Genomic DNA, 12576 nt, shown 5'->3' with positions numbered 1-12576 from the left:
TACTGCTCTATGGAATGTTTGCATAAGGTTAAGAAAAAGAAACAAAATCTTAGGTGGCATTTTACTAGTGTGCTGAACCTACTGTATACAGAAATTTCTACTAATAAATTGATTGAAGTAGGAGGTAAAATCTAAGAGACTTGAAAATGCACATCAGCTGCCAAAAGAAATATTAACAAAGGATTCTCTGACATCACCCAAGATGAGATGGGTGATGACCACAAATGAAAAATAATGGGGACAAGCAACCACAACTCAGCTTTTAAATGATGTTATTTCTAAAGCTTTAAACATGGTTTGGTATGGGAACTTACAACTTGATAAGGGGAGTCTGGTATGAGTCTATTATATATGGAAAAAGACAGATTGAGAAATTTCTGTAGTTAAGTAAGATACTGGTTAAGTTGTCCTTAGAGCAATGATGATTAAATTAGAAACATCAGCATAAATTCAGTCTGTCACTGAAATAATTTGTGCTGTCTCTGGCATCAGCTTATTTACTGTAAATAGTCATATGGAATGGTATAAACATGCAATTTATAGCCTAATCTGAATCTGTATTAGTGATTTCCAAATGTGCGTGGGCATCAGAATCAACTGCAGCTTGTTAAAAATATAGTTATCTTGGGTTCCACTCCAGGAGGCTGAGATTCAGCATTTCTGTGAGAAGGCCTGACTAAGCATCTAAGTTCCAGGTTTTTGGAACTGCTGTGCTTCATCATCCTTTTCTAAATGGAATCTGGGCTTCCTCGGAGTTGGCTGATTCAGAATCTCAGTCGTGGCAAAGTGGGGTCTGGAACATCCTGTTTAAGGTACTGATGCTGACAGAGTTTCCTGAGGTCATGATTAAGAGGAGTAAAGGAACCACACAAGAAGAGGGCTCTGCAATTTGAGTTGTTAAAGCCATCTCTGATCGCCCTTACTCAGAGACAATTGAATATGTGGACAAGTACTGTTTAAAGAATATAAAAATAAATTTTCACTTAGCAATTCCTCACTGAAAGTATGTTTCTGGTTCTGGAACACTTTGCTCTGTAAGTTTTATGTACGCCCCCTTTTCGGACATGGTACCGTAGGAGTGAGTGAGCCCACAGGCTCCGAGCCCAGACTCCCAGGCTCTCTATAGAAACCTTTATATAGGGCTCTGATACTTTGTCAGAGACAGTCCATAGAGTTCAATAAGGAGCAGGCGTCTACTTCAGAAAACAGGCTGAGGAGGGCCAAAGAGACCAGGAAGAGTGAGCGCTTGTCAAGGACAGAGCTGCCGTGCTCTCCATCCTGTTCTGATGACATTTTAAGACATTTAACACCTGGTGTCTCTGAAATCAGCAAACAGTTGAGGATGAGGTCACTTCAGGAAACAAGCCGTGGTCAGGAGAAGCCTCCTCACCAAGTGCTTTCTCAGCAAACTTGTCTGGGACTAAAGGTGAGAAATCTGGGGGCAGAGATAGAGGAGAATCACTCTTTTGGAAGGTCCACTGTACCCTAACAAATAAACAGCTATTTTATTTTGTTTATTTTTAGGAGAGTTATATTTAACTTTATTATTATTTTTAATTGACATACAATTGATTTATAATATAATAGTTTCAGGTGTACCACATAGTGATTCAATATTTTTATAGGTTCTGTTCCATTCAAATTTATTATAAAATATACGCTGAACAATATAGCCTTGCAGCCTAAGCCTTTATTTTAATAATCTACTATTAAGCAACTAATATGATCAGTCTGTAGGTTATCAGTTACAGAGAATAAGGACAAACTAGTCCCTTGACATTCTCTGATTCCTTCTGCTGACCTGGGTCATCTGGAACACCAAAGCATATTTGACAAATTCACGCATAAGCAGCTGAATCAACTTCTTTATGAAACCTTTCTCCCAATTACGATTTCCCCTTAAATAGGAAATTGTTATTTTTATTAAAGTCTTGGTTTGTGTTAAGGCTTTTCAAATTAATGCCTAAGCCCTGGAATGGCTATCAGGTTGCACTTAGGGAGTTACTTTTCTCCTCTACCACCATCCTTATTTCCCAAATCTCAGAAATGTTACCCTCAAGTGATTATAATTGTCATCTTCACTTTTGATTTATTTTTCTGCCTTTTACCTACATACTGAGCCTTAGAATTAGAAATGAGTAACATCTCTCAGGCCAGGGCTACCCTGCTGCTAAGTAATCTCTGAGAGTGTAGCTCCTGGTAATCCTTGATGGGCTTCTTGTGTGTAGCCCTACACCATCCAGAATTCTGACTGCAAGTTCTTTTGCTCAAACATGAAGGCTGACCATGGCTGAACTGGTATAGCCACTATGGAAAACAGTATGAAGTTTCATCAAAAAATTAAAAATAGAGCTATCATATGATCCAGCAATTCCGCTTCTAGGTATTTATCTGAGGAAAAGGAAAATGCTAACTCAGAAAGATATCTACACCCCCATGTTTATTGCAGCATTATTTATAATAGCCAAGATATGGAAGCAACCTAAATGTCCATCCCTGGATAAACAGATAAAGAAAACGTGATGCACGCATGAGCATACACGCATGTACACACACACACATACACACACACACCAGAATATTATTCAGCCATAAAAAGAAGGAAATCTTGTGAATTCTCTGGCAGTCCAGTGGTTAGGACTCTGCTTCCACTGTAAGGGGCATGAGTTCAGTCCCAGATCAGGAAACTAAGATGCCATCTCCTGTGCAGTATGGCCAAAGAACAAAACGACAACATGAAAAACCAAGTTCATAGCCAGAGAGAACAAACTGGTAGCTGCCAGAGGTGTAGGGGGCAAAATGGGTAAAGGAGGTCAAAAAGTACAACTTCCAGTATAAAGTAAATAAGTCATGTACAGCATGGTGACTATAGTTAATAATACACTTTATTGCAGATTTGAAAGTTATTAAGAGAATAAATCCTGAAAGTTCTCATCACAAGAAAAAAATTTTTGTAGTCTGGTGATAATCATTTTATAATATATACAAATATGGAATCATTATGCTGTACACCTGAAACTAATATAATCATATATGTTGATTATAACTCAGTAAAGAAAAATAAAGGAGGACCATGGCTTATTTCAAAGACTCTCACTGGAGACAAAAATAAGCATTGAATAAATTCTTGCTAAAATTGAAGTGTAGTTAATTTACAATGTTGTGGTAGTCTCTGGTGTACAACAAAGTGATTCAATCATATATATATATTTACATTCTTTTTCAGATTTTTTTCCATTATAGGCTATTACAAGATATTTGACTGTGCCACTGAGTGCTATACAGTAGGACCTTGTTTAATTTGTATATAAAATTTTTATTTTGTATTTATTTTATATTTATTATTTATATGTATGTTATTGTTTTATATTTATACATAAAACTAGTTCTTTTTTTTAACAGTATAAGTAGAGGAATTTGATACAAAGGAGGTAGCTTTGGTAGAACTAGGTAGCTGGCCCTCTTCTCCAGCCTCTCAATCTCCCTCTCCACCAGTTCTGAATATAATTATTAGTGGCTCTCCACTAACAGTTGGGATACAGAGCCAATCTTTACTTAATTTAGTCATATTTTTCTAGTTAAATGAATTGCAATCCTCAAAATGAATTTGTCTGATCTTGATACTCGTCTCATTCCAAATTTTGTTAACCTTCTAGCCACAAAATCCTTGAAGCCACTTTCCTCACTTGTTTTTAAATTTCCAGAGCTTCACTTAACCATTCAAATGGACTTAAATTCAACCATGACTTGTCCTTAGCCATCTAATTGGAAGGATAGGTTTAGTAAATGTTCCTGCATTGAAAGCCATTCACTCATTTAAGGAGTGAGTGCAGGTCCTGTGCCAGGGGATCTGATGGGAAAGACTGGCCTGCTCCTTGCTTCTCCATGGGCCCCTCTGTGTGGGCTGCAAATGCTGGTCCTCTCTGGGAGCTGGCCCAGGTCGGCCAGCACTATATGCATCACTCTGAGCATGCCAGCCAGAACTTCAATAGGAATTGTTATTTTTGAGGACATCAATGAGATCGTGTAGAGCATGATTCCCTTTGTTCATCTTCTATGAGCAACTGGAACTCAGATTTCTTGGAAAGCTCTCCATAATAGCAGGAGAAAGTGTGGATGGCCTAGAAAATTAGGTGGATGTCTATGACTTGAAGCAGTGAATAAGGAATCATCTAAGGTTTTATACCGGATATAAAATAAAGCTGGATGTTTCAGGTGAAAAAATTTGAAGAGACATTATTTATTAATAGAAAGGATGTGGCAGCAGTAGATAAAAGTAAGAAACTCAGTGTTTCAGTCACGGAGGATGGAGACCAAACTCGGGGAAGGGAGAGTATGGGCGGACCTGAGAGCTATTTCCTAGAGAGACTGTAGAAAGCAAGGGGAAAACTAGTGGCAGAAAATATAGTATTCTTTCAAGCTGACACCATAGTTTCCAGGAGGGAATATTATGAAGAAGGAAATTTATTCCAAGTGTTCCCAAGAATGCAGAAACAATGAGCAGGAGTTGGGGACTACCAGTCCAAATGACAGAAGGCTGCCATTTCCCCTCTTGGTGGCTTTATGACTTCACAGAAATTACTTAACATCACTGACCACCACCTCCTGTCTTTCCAGTAAGTACCAGTTCTCTGGTACTTACACGCCAATAATTCTTCAACCCCACTGGGGTCTCCTAGGATCTGAGACCCATTACTTTCCACTCTCTGTCTCTCCCCTCCTATCTCCACTTTCCACTTTTCCATCATCGTAGGTATCTGCAAACAGCTTCAACACTCTCCCCTCTCTCCATCCATTATACTAACCTAGAAAACCCCATACCGGTGATAACCCCAACTCTGACCCTGGGCCTGTACTCAGGAGCTGATTGTTGCTGGAATAAGGTCACACATCATTGACTGCCTTCACATTAATCTCCTGACTAGACAGGTACTCTGAACATGCACCACTCATGATATGATCAAAGTAATTTATTTTTGTCTCTTATCATCCTTTTAATGCCAGGCTTCCCAGGTGGCGCTAGTGGTAAAGAACCCACCTGCTAATGCAAGAGATGTAAAAGATGCTGGTTCGATCCCTGGGTCAGGAAGATCCCCTGGAGAAGGAAATGGCAACCCACTCCAGTATTCATGCCTGGAGAATCCCATGGACAGAGAAGCCTGGCGGGCTACAGTCCACGAGGTTGCAAAGAGCTGGACACAACTGAAGTGACTTAGCACATGCCCAATGATCTCATTCTCTTACCCTTAATATTTGGGCTTCCCTGGTGGCTCAGCTGGTAAAGAATCCACCTGCAATGCAGGAGACCTGGGTTGGGAAGATCCCCTGGAAGGGAACAGCTACCCATTCCAGTATTCTGGCCGGGAGAATTCCATGGACTATTCCAAGGGGTCGCAAAGCATCAGACACGACTGAGCAACTTTTACTTTCATCCTTTTAACATTCATTTCTGGAGTAATCGCCTTCCCTCACTTTTCTTCTCTTAGGAAGTAAACAGCCTTACAGTCATGTAAATCAACCCAAACAGTCTTGCCTCAGTGATAAGAATATCCAGACAAGGCTCAGTGTTGAGCCCTCCCACCATCCCCACGTGGGAACAGCTTCATCACTCTGCTCCCTCCTCTCTTCCTGCTCATCTCCTCCCCTATTCATTAACCACGGTTTGGGACCCACCACAGTGGAAGGCCAGAGGAGGAAAGAAAGCAGTTTATGAACTGGTACTCTTGAAGTATGGTTTCAAGCCCTCTGGTGCCAGTTGGCACTTTGGTTGGCTCTGGTAAATGAAGAAAGCCAGTGCTCTCATGGGCTGTGCCGTGTGGTGGTTATTTGGAGGTTTCCCGTTGCGTAAGCCTGACTCAGAGGAAGGCACCTCTGCTCTACATGGCTGCTTATGATTCCCTCCTCAGCCTGTGTCGGCCAAGGTCTCTCCACCCCTTCCAGACAGCCCTGTTGGACAGGACCTGAGAAAACAGCACGCCAGCTCCCTCTCTAGCTCCTGGCCCACAAGAACCATGTGTAACCCTTGTCAGGGCACGTTCCAGGAATGAGATAGGTCCCCGTGCAGAATGCCCTGACCAACAGAGCAAGACAGCCCTCCTCTGGCCTCCAGGTTTCCACGCCCACAGTCTGCTATAGCTTTTCCCAGTGTCCTCAGGCCTCTCTGCTTCCAGCTCAGGGAACATGACTCAAAGCTGTCCTGGTGGGCACTTTGAAGCCCCTTCAATAGACTTGGGTTCCAAGTTAGCAGCCTCTCACCTGACCACCCAAATGGAAAGAGGAATTTCTCGCCTTATCATCAGCAACTTTTCTCCAAAGAGTTCCCTTCTCTGGGCTCTTCCTCTCACTGTCTGCTCCCTTTTGAGCTCCTTGGTCTGGCTGAGGATTCAATCAAGGAGTTCTGGAAGAATCAGACCATTTTCTTGTAGATCTCCAGAGGGCGATTTGACCCCTCACCTGGGATTTCACATCTGTTGTATCTTGTGGCAGCTGGTTTTACGTCTATTCTATCTTGTTGCCAAGTCAAAACTTCATTTTTAACAATTTATTTCACTATAAAAAACACTCAATACCACCCAGAAATTCACAGTTCACTAGTCAGCATGCCGCTGGCCTTCCAAGACAACACAAAAGTCAGGGAAATGGTGTCTGAAATTGCAGAAAGTGAAAGTCGCTCAGTTCAGTTCAGTTCAGTTCAGCCACTCAGTCGTGTCCAACTCTTCGCAACCCTATGAATCACAGCACGCCAGGCCTCTCTGTCCATCACCAACTCCCGGAGTTCACTCAGACTCACGTCCATCAAGTCAGTGATGCCATCCAGCCATCTCATCTTCTGTCGTCCCCTTCTCCTCCTGCTCCCAATCCCTCCCAGCATCAGAGTCTTTTCCAATGAGTCAACTCTTCGCATGAGGTGGCCAAAGTACTGGAGTTTCAGCTTTAGCATCATTCCTTCCAGAGAAATCCCAGGGCTGATCTCCTTCAGAATGGACTGGTTGGATCTCCTTGCAGTGCAAGGGACTCTCAAGAGTCTTCTGCAACACCACAGTTCAAAAAAAAAAGTTGCTCAGTCTAGTCCAGTTCTTTGCGACCCCATGGGCTATATTCTCCAGGCCAGAACACTGGAGTGGGTAGCCTTTCCCTTCTCCAGGGGATCTTCCCAACCCAGGGATCGAATCCAGGTCTTCTGCACTGCAGGCAGATTCTTTACCAGCTGAGCCACAAGGGAAGCCCAAGAATACTGGAGTGGGTAGCCTATCCCTTCTCCAGCGGATCTTCCTGACCCAGGAATCGAACCAGTCACCTGGGTTCAAATCCACTGTCTGCCCATGTAGTAGCTAGGTGACCTCAGGCAAGTTATTTAACTTCTCTGTATCCTATTTCCTCATCTGAAGAATGGGCTCCAAATATATTTACTTTCCCCGAATAAGGAAAACTCATTTAAAGGATTAAATGAGTTGACGCCAACAAAGTGCCTAGAACAGTCCCTGAAGTCTAGTAAGTGTTCAGTGGGTATTAGTCATTATTACGATCTCCTCTCTCCACTCACCCCCCTCACATTTAACGACTTTGCATCATATTTTATTGAAATAATGAGGCACCAGAAAGGGATGCCCACTTATTTCTTCCTGCCACCAAATCTACCAGCATGCCTGCTTCTTCACTAATATTCTTTGTTTCTCTCTGCCCACTAAAAATATCCCTGCCAACTCCCAACCCCCAGCCCAACCTGCTCAAGACCCCATCCTGTTCACTGTCAAAACCTCTTTGACTTCCTCCTTTCTCCACTGTCACTGAATTCGCTGGCTGACAACATGCAGACATTTTTAAAAACAAAAGCCAAAAAAGCTCCAACCCTTCCTCAACCCCACCTCCCTCCAAAGACTTTGAAGGATGGGGTGGGAGAATGGAAGAGAGACTTCACATCTCCCCCATGGAGCTGCTAAGAGAGAAAAACTAATGATGTCAAATCCTAAGCACAAAAACATTAAGTGTTAGCCACTATTATTGTCACTGTTGCTATTATTCTTGTCAGTTTTCATTTCAGTGCTTGCTGCCAGAGTACAATCTCTTAAAAAGATATTTCAGGCAATGATTAAGAATCCAAACTTAAGATACAATCCGGGGACTGCCCTGGTGGGCCAGTAGTTAAGAATCTGCCTTCCAATGCAGGAGAGGTGGGTTTGATCCCTGATTGGGGAACTAAGATGCCACATGCCTGGAGCAACTTCAGTTCCCCATCTAGAGAGCCCGAGGGCCACAACAAAGACCCAGCTTAGCCCAAAAAAAAAAAACCCCACAAAAACCCCCAAACCAACCAACCAAACAAAAAAATCCCTAATTATCATTAAGAAAAACAAACTACAATCCACATACAACTTCCCTGAAGTAAAGGATTTATAATACAACCTGTTTCCACTCCAACGGACACCATCCTCCTCTACCTATCAATTAGCAGTTTTAATGATCTCACCCTCTTACCCTTAATATTTTTCATTCATGTTTCTACATATGAAGGGACCATATCTTAAACATTTCAGAAACAACTTTGTTCTTCAGTCATTTTAGAATATTGAATTTGCTTGCCTCCATCCCCTCTCCCAGCACAACCCCCACCTCCACCCCTAGCCACATCCCCAGCCCACCCCTGCCCAGTTTCTGATGCCAGATCTCTTTAGACTTAGATGAGCTGACCCCTTTGTGGATGCAGCAAAGATGAGAAGTCTTCAGACAATATTTTCTCAATTTACAGCCTATTTTATTTCCTCGTTTTACAATCTAAATGTGAATACTTAGAAAGATATTAAACCTCCCTACCCCCTAATAGCACAGCCTCACGTCAGTTTTTGTGTTGGAAGATCTTCAAGCTCATCTTGACACCTTCATGACAAAGGGCTGTCTCACTCTCTCTTGGCTGCTCTCTGGTAGCACCGGTACTCTTCCTTCAGCTCCCAAGTGTTTTTGTGGGGTCCTTTTACATTTCGAACACCGATTTCATTTAGGATTTCCTTCAGGTACACCACAGGTTGCATAGTGATGTCAACCAAGTCCTTTATGTTATAATACTGGTGTTTCTCAAAGGCAGCAAATAGCAAGGTTAACACTTGGTCTTTATCCGCCTTCACTCTCTTTCCGGTTTCTTTCTTTCTCTTCTCATATTCAATATTGTACTGATGATTGGCAACAGGTTTATAATTGGTCGTGACCACCTTCTCCAGTTTCTGTACAGTCCTGGCAGGTTTGGAAGTCCCCTCTATTTGCATCCTCTTCAGCCTCATGTATTTTTCACTGGGAGCGGGTCTGCATTCGCCGCGATGGACCACGGTTCCTTGCAGGGAAAATTGATCCGGCGCATGCTCAGTCAGCACCGTGAGGACCTGCCGTCTGTCTGTTTGCAAGAGAAACTGATGCTCCGTGGGAGCGTGGACCGGGGCCGGTTGTCCATCTGTACCCCTAATGTCTGTAAGTTCCTTATTCAGAGTAAAGGAGATTTCCGATTTCCCTTGATTTGTGGCAATCTTCAGCTTCCCTACTTCACCGCTTCCAGAAGCTTCCGACCACTGCTGCGATAGGTACTTCGGTACCTTCACCAGCCACATCCGCTGGTTCTGTTGGATTCCCTCCAAGTTGAGTGGAATGCTCTGGGGCTTGAGTCGGCTGGCTCCGGAGGCCATGAGCTGAGGGTGCAGAGATAGGAATGCAGGGGAAGCAAGAAACCAAAACCAGCTGGTGGAATCCAGAAGCCTAGAGAGGAAGCAGGAAATTCACGCACATTCAGAAATGTTCAAAGATGGGGTCTTAGAATCTACAGAGTGCTATGCTATTAATTTCAACAATTCTACAGTTGTCAGATTATTCATAATAAAGGGAAATGGCAAACCATAAAAGTGGGGAGTTTGATAACTGTGTGGCACAAGCTGAAGACGAAATACTTCAGCAATTAAAATGACAGGAGGTTCAATCTACCAATGCAGGAATTTTTAAGACACAGTCATCCCTAAACACCGACTCTACCAAGCTTCCCCTCTCCCCTGATCTGTATTTCTCTGGAGCACATGAAATATCCTAGATACTTTATACATTTACATATTCATTATATTATCCTATCTCTCTCCCCGCCTCCAGACTCTAAACACCATGAAGGTAGAGTTTATCGCTTGCTGTTGGTGTTTAATAATTTTGTTTATTTCTCTGAGGGAGGCAGAGAGAGCAAAGAGTGAGCATAATTTTACAAAAGGAAACCAGGAGGGAAGGCCCTTCCACCAGGCTGAGACTCACCAGTGGCAGCAGAAAGCTGTGCCGAGCAAGGCTGGCCAGGGAGGATGCTCTCTACTGAGTAGGGACTCACTCAGGCTCCACGCTGCCTCTCCCGGGAAATGAGAACAGAGTTTCTCTGCATGGCCCTATTTATTGCCACTGGTAGGGAGTCCTTGATGGGATTAGGTAGCAACCAGACTGAAAATCCAATCACCTTGATTCAGTTATGGGTTTTCCCCCAAACATCTCCTAAAGCATAATTCTGAGGGTGGGGACCTTCTTGGTTTATTTCCTCCACTGAACCCATTTTCTTTAATTCTCCAGTGTAGGGACAGTTCAAGGGAAGACAGTTTGCTGCAGCATCTTTAAAAAGGCAGGAGATGCAGGTATTTTGAGGAGTTGTGGGACATGTTATTCCCAGTCCCTGACCAAGCCCTTCCACTCAGAATTAAAATTGCTCTCACTGGGGCATTCCAGCGGTTAAGACTCCATGCTTCCAAAGCAAGGTGTGTGTGGGTTGGATCACTGGTTGGGGAACTGGGGTTTTATTTTTCAGCTTGAGCTGCATGCCCCGGGTGTGGCTGAAAAATAAAAATGCAAGAAAAACAAATTGCTCTTACTACCCTCTGGCTGCCCTTATAGCTCAATTGGTAAAGAATCCGCCTGCAGCGTGGGAGACCTGGGTTTGATCCCTGGGTGGGGAAGATCCCCTGGAGAAGGGAAAGGTACCCACTCCAGTATTCTGTCCTGGAGAAATCCATGGACGGTATAGTTCATGGGGTCACAGAGAGTCAGACAGGACTGAGCGACTTTCATTTTCACTTTCTTTCACCCTCTGACTGAATGTGGAAAGTCTTTATTTCCTTCCCTGATTGCTCCCTCCTTAAAACGCTCTCTTTCTGTGGTTCCATGACACAAGCTCGTGGGTTCCTTCCTGCCTCTCAGACTGCCATTTCAGCCTCCTTCCTGGGCACCTCAGTGTGTCTTGGGCCGTAAATGCTGCCCATTGGCTCAGGTGATGTCCTTTCTCATTTGACACACATTTTGAAAACTATATTTCAGCAGATGCCTCTCGAAAGGGCATCCATAGTTCAGCTCTCTCTCCTGAGCTTCTGGTAGGCCACCCAAATGCCAACTGATGTCCTCAACTGTGCATGATTCCTAGTAAGTCAAAACCAGGAGCCACCCCTCCCCAACACCTCAAAAAAAAAAAGAAAGAAAGAAAGAAAGAAAAAAGCCTACTCTTCCTATATTCCCCTTCCACCCTGTCTCCTAAACTGGATACTTGAGTGTTAAGCTTACTTCTCCCCATGTCTTGCTCCAGTGGGCCAGCAAGTTCTACCTATTCTGTCTCCTTAATTCATCTCAAATTTCCCCCTCTATGATTTTCCTCTCCTGGTTCAGTGCAATATCTTTTCTTCTGAACCCAGTTCCTCCTGTCCCTACATCCCACACGCTGGAGTCAGAGTAGTGTTTCTAAAGCATGATTCTAAACATGCCTTTCGCCTCCCCATATGTCATAGAATGAAGGCCATTCTGTCTAAGGTGGCTTCCAAAGCCTTTCCAGAAGGGACTGCTGCTCACCATCATTTTTTGCAAAATCTCCCTAATTCTCAGCTAATTCTCCTTCTCTTCACCATCTGCCACCACCATCTGCCCTGCCCCACCTCTAAAACTTTAAACTCAACCAAATTCTCATTCTAGTGCAGGGGCTTGTTCCCTTGTGTTTCCATCCCATTCTCCAGTAGTCATTTAATGGAAAGAGTACAGACTCAGGTCCCAGGATTCTGGTCTTAGTATTGTTATTCCAATGCTGAGTGGCCCTGGGCAAGTGCCTCCGCCAATCTGGGCATAGTTTCTTCTTGCTTAAAATGGAGGTAATGTCCCTACCTGGTGAACTCCCAATGAGATAGTGAGCAAGACGTAGCAGCATCTAATGCAAAGACTAGAGGGAGGGTCTAAATTCTCCTTGACCCATCCCCCTGCTCCAGGTCCTTCCTCCCCTATTCCCCGTACCTCTAGCCCATTTGAGCTAAATTATTGTCTGAGGGGGCTTCCCTGGTAAAGAATCCACCTGCAATGCAGGAGACCTGGGTTTGATCCCCGGGTTGGGAAGATCCCCTGGAGAAGAGAATGGCTACCCACTCCAGTATTCTTGCCTGGAGAATCCCTATAGACAGAGGAGCCTGGTAGGCTACAGTCCATGGAGTCGCAAAGAGTTGGACATGACTGAGCGACTTTGACTCACTCACTCACTCACTCATTCTTTGGAGAGCAGGTCAGTATTGGTACTTCCTTCATGTTCAGTCCCTTTCCTGGGCTTTC

The 12576-nt window shown here is 43.7% G+C and overlaps 1 protein-coding gene across 1 annotated transcript; it reads right to left on the bottom strand.

Annotated features, from left to right (window-relative positions):
- Positions 1-8894: 8894 nt before the first annotated feature.
- On the bottom strand, positions 8895-9668 carry LOC128045504 (general transcription factor IIF subunit 2-like). The gene has a single exon (XM_052638003.1). The coding sequence runs from the start codon at positions 9666-9668 to the stop codon at positions 8895-8897; it is 774 nt and encodes a 257-aa protein (XP_052493963.1).
- Positions 9669-12576: the final 2908 nt, after the last annotated feature.

This window comes from Budorcas taxicolor, chromosome 3 (assembly GCF_023091745.1).
Source record: "Budorcas taxicolor isolate Tak-1 chromosome 3, Takin1.1, whole genome shotgun sequence".
NCBI classification, from domain to species: Eukaryota; Metazoa; Chordata; class Mammalia; order Artiodactyla; family Bovidae; genus Budorcas; species Budorcas taxicolor.
This window is presented reverse-complemented; position numbering and strand designations above follow the sequence as displayed.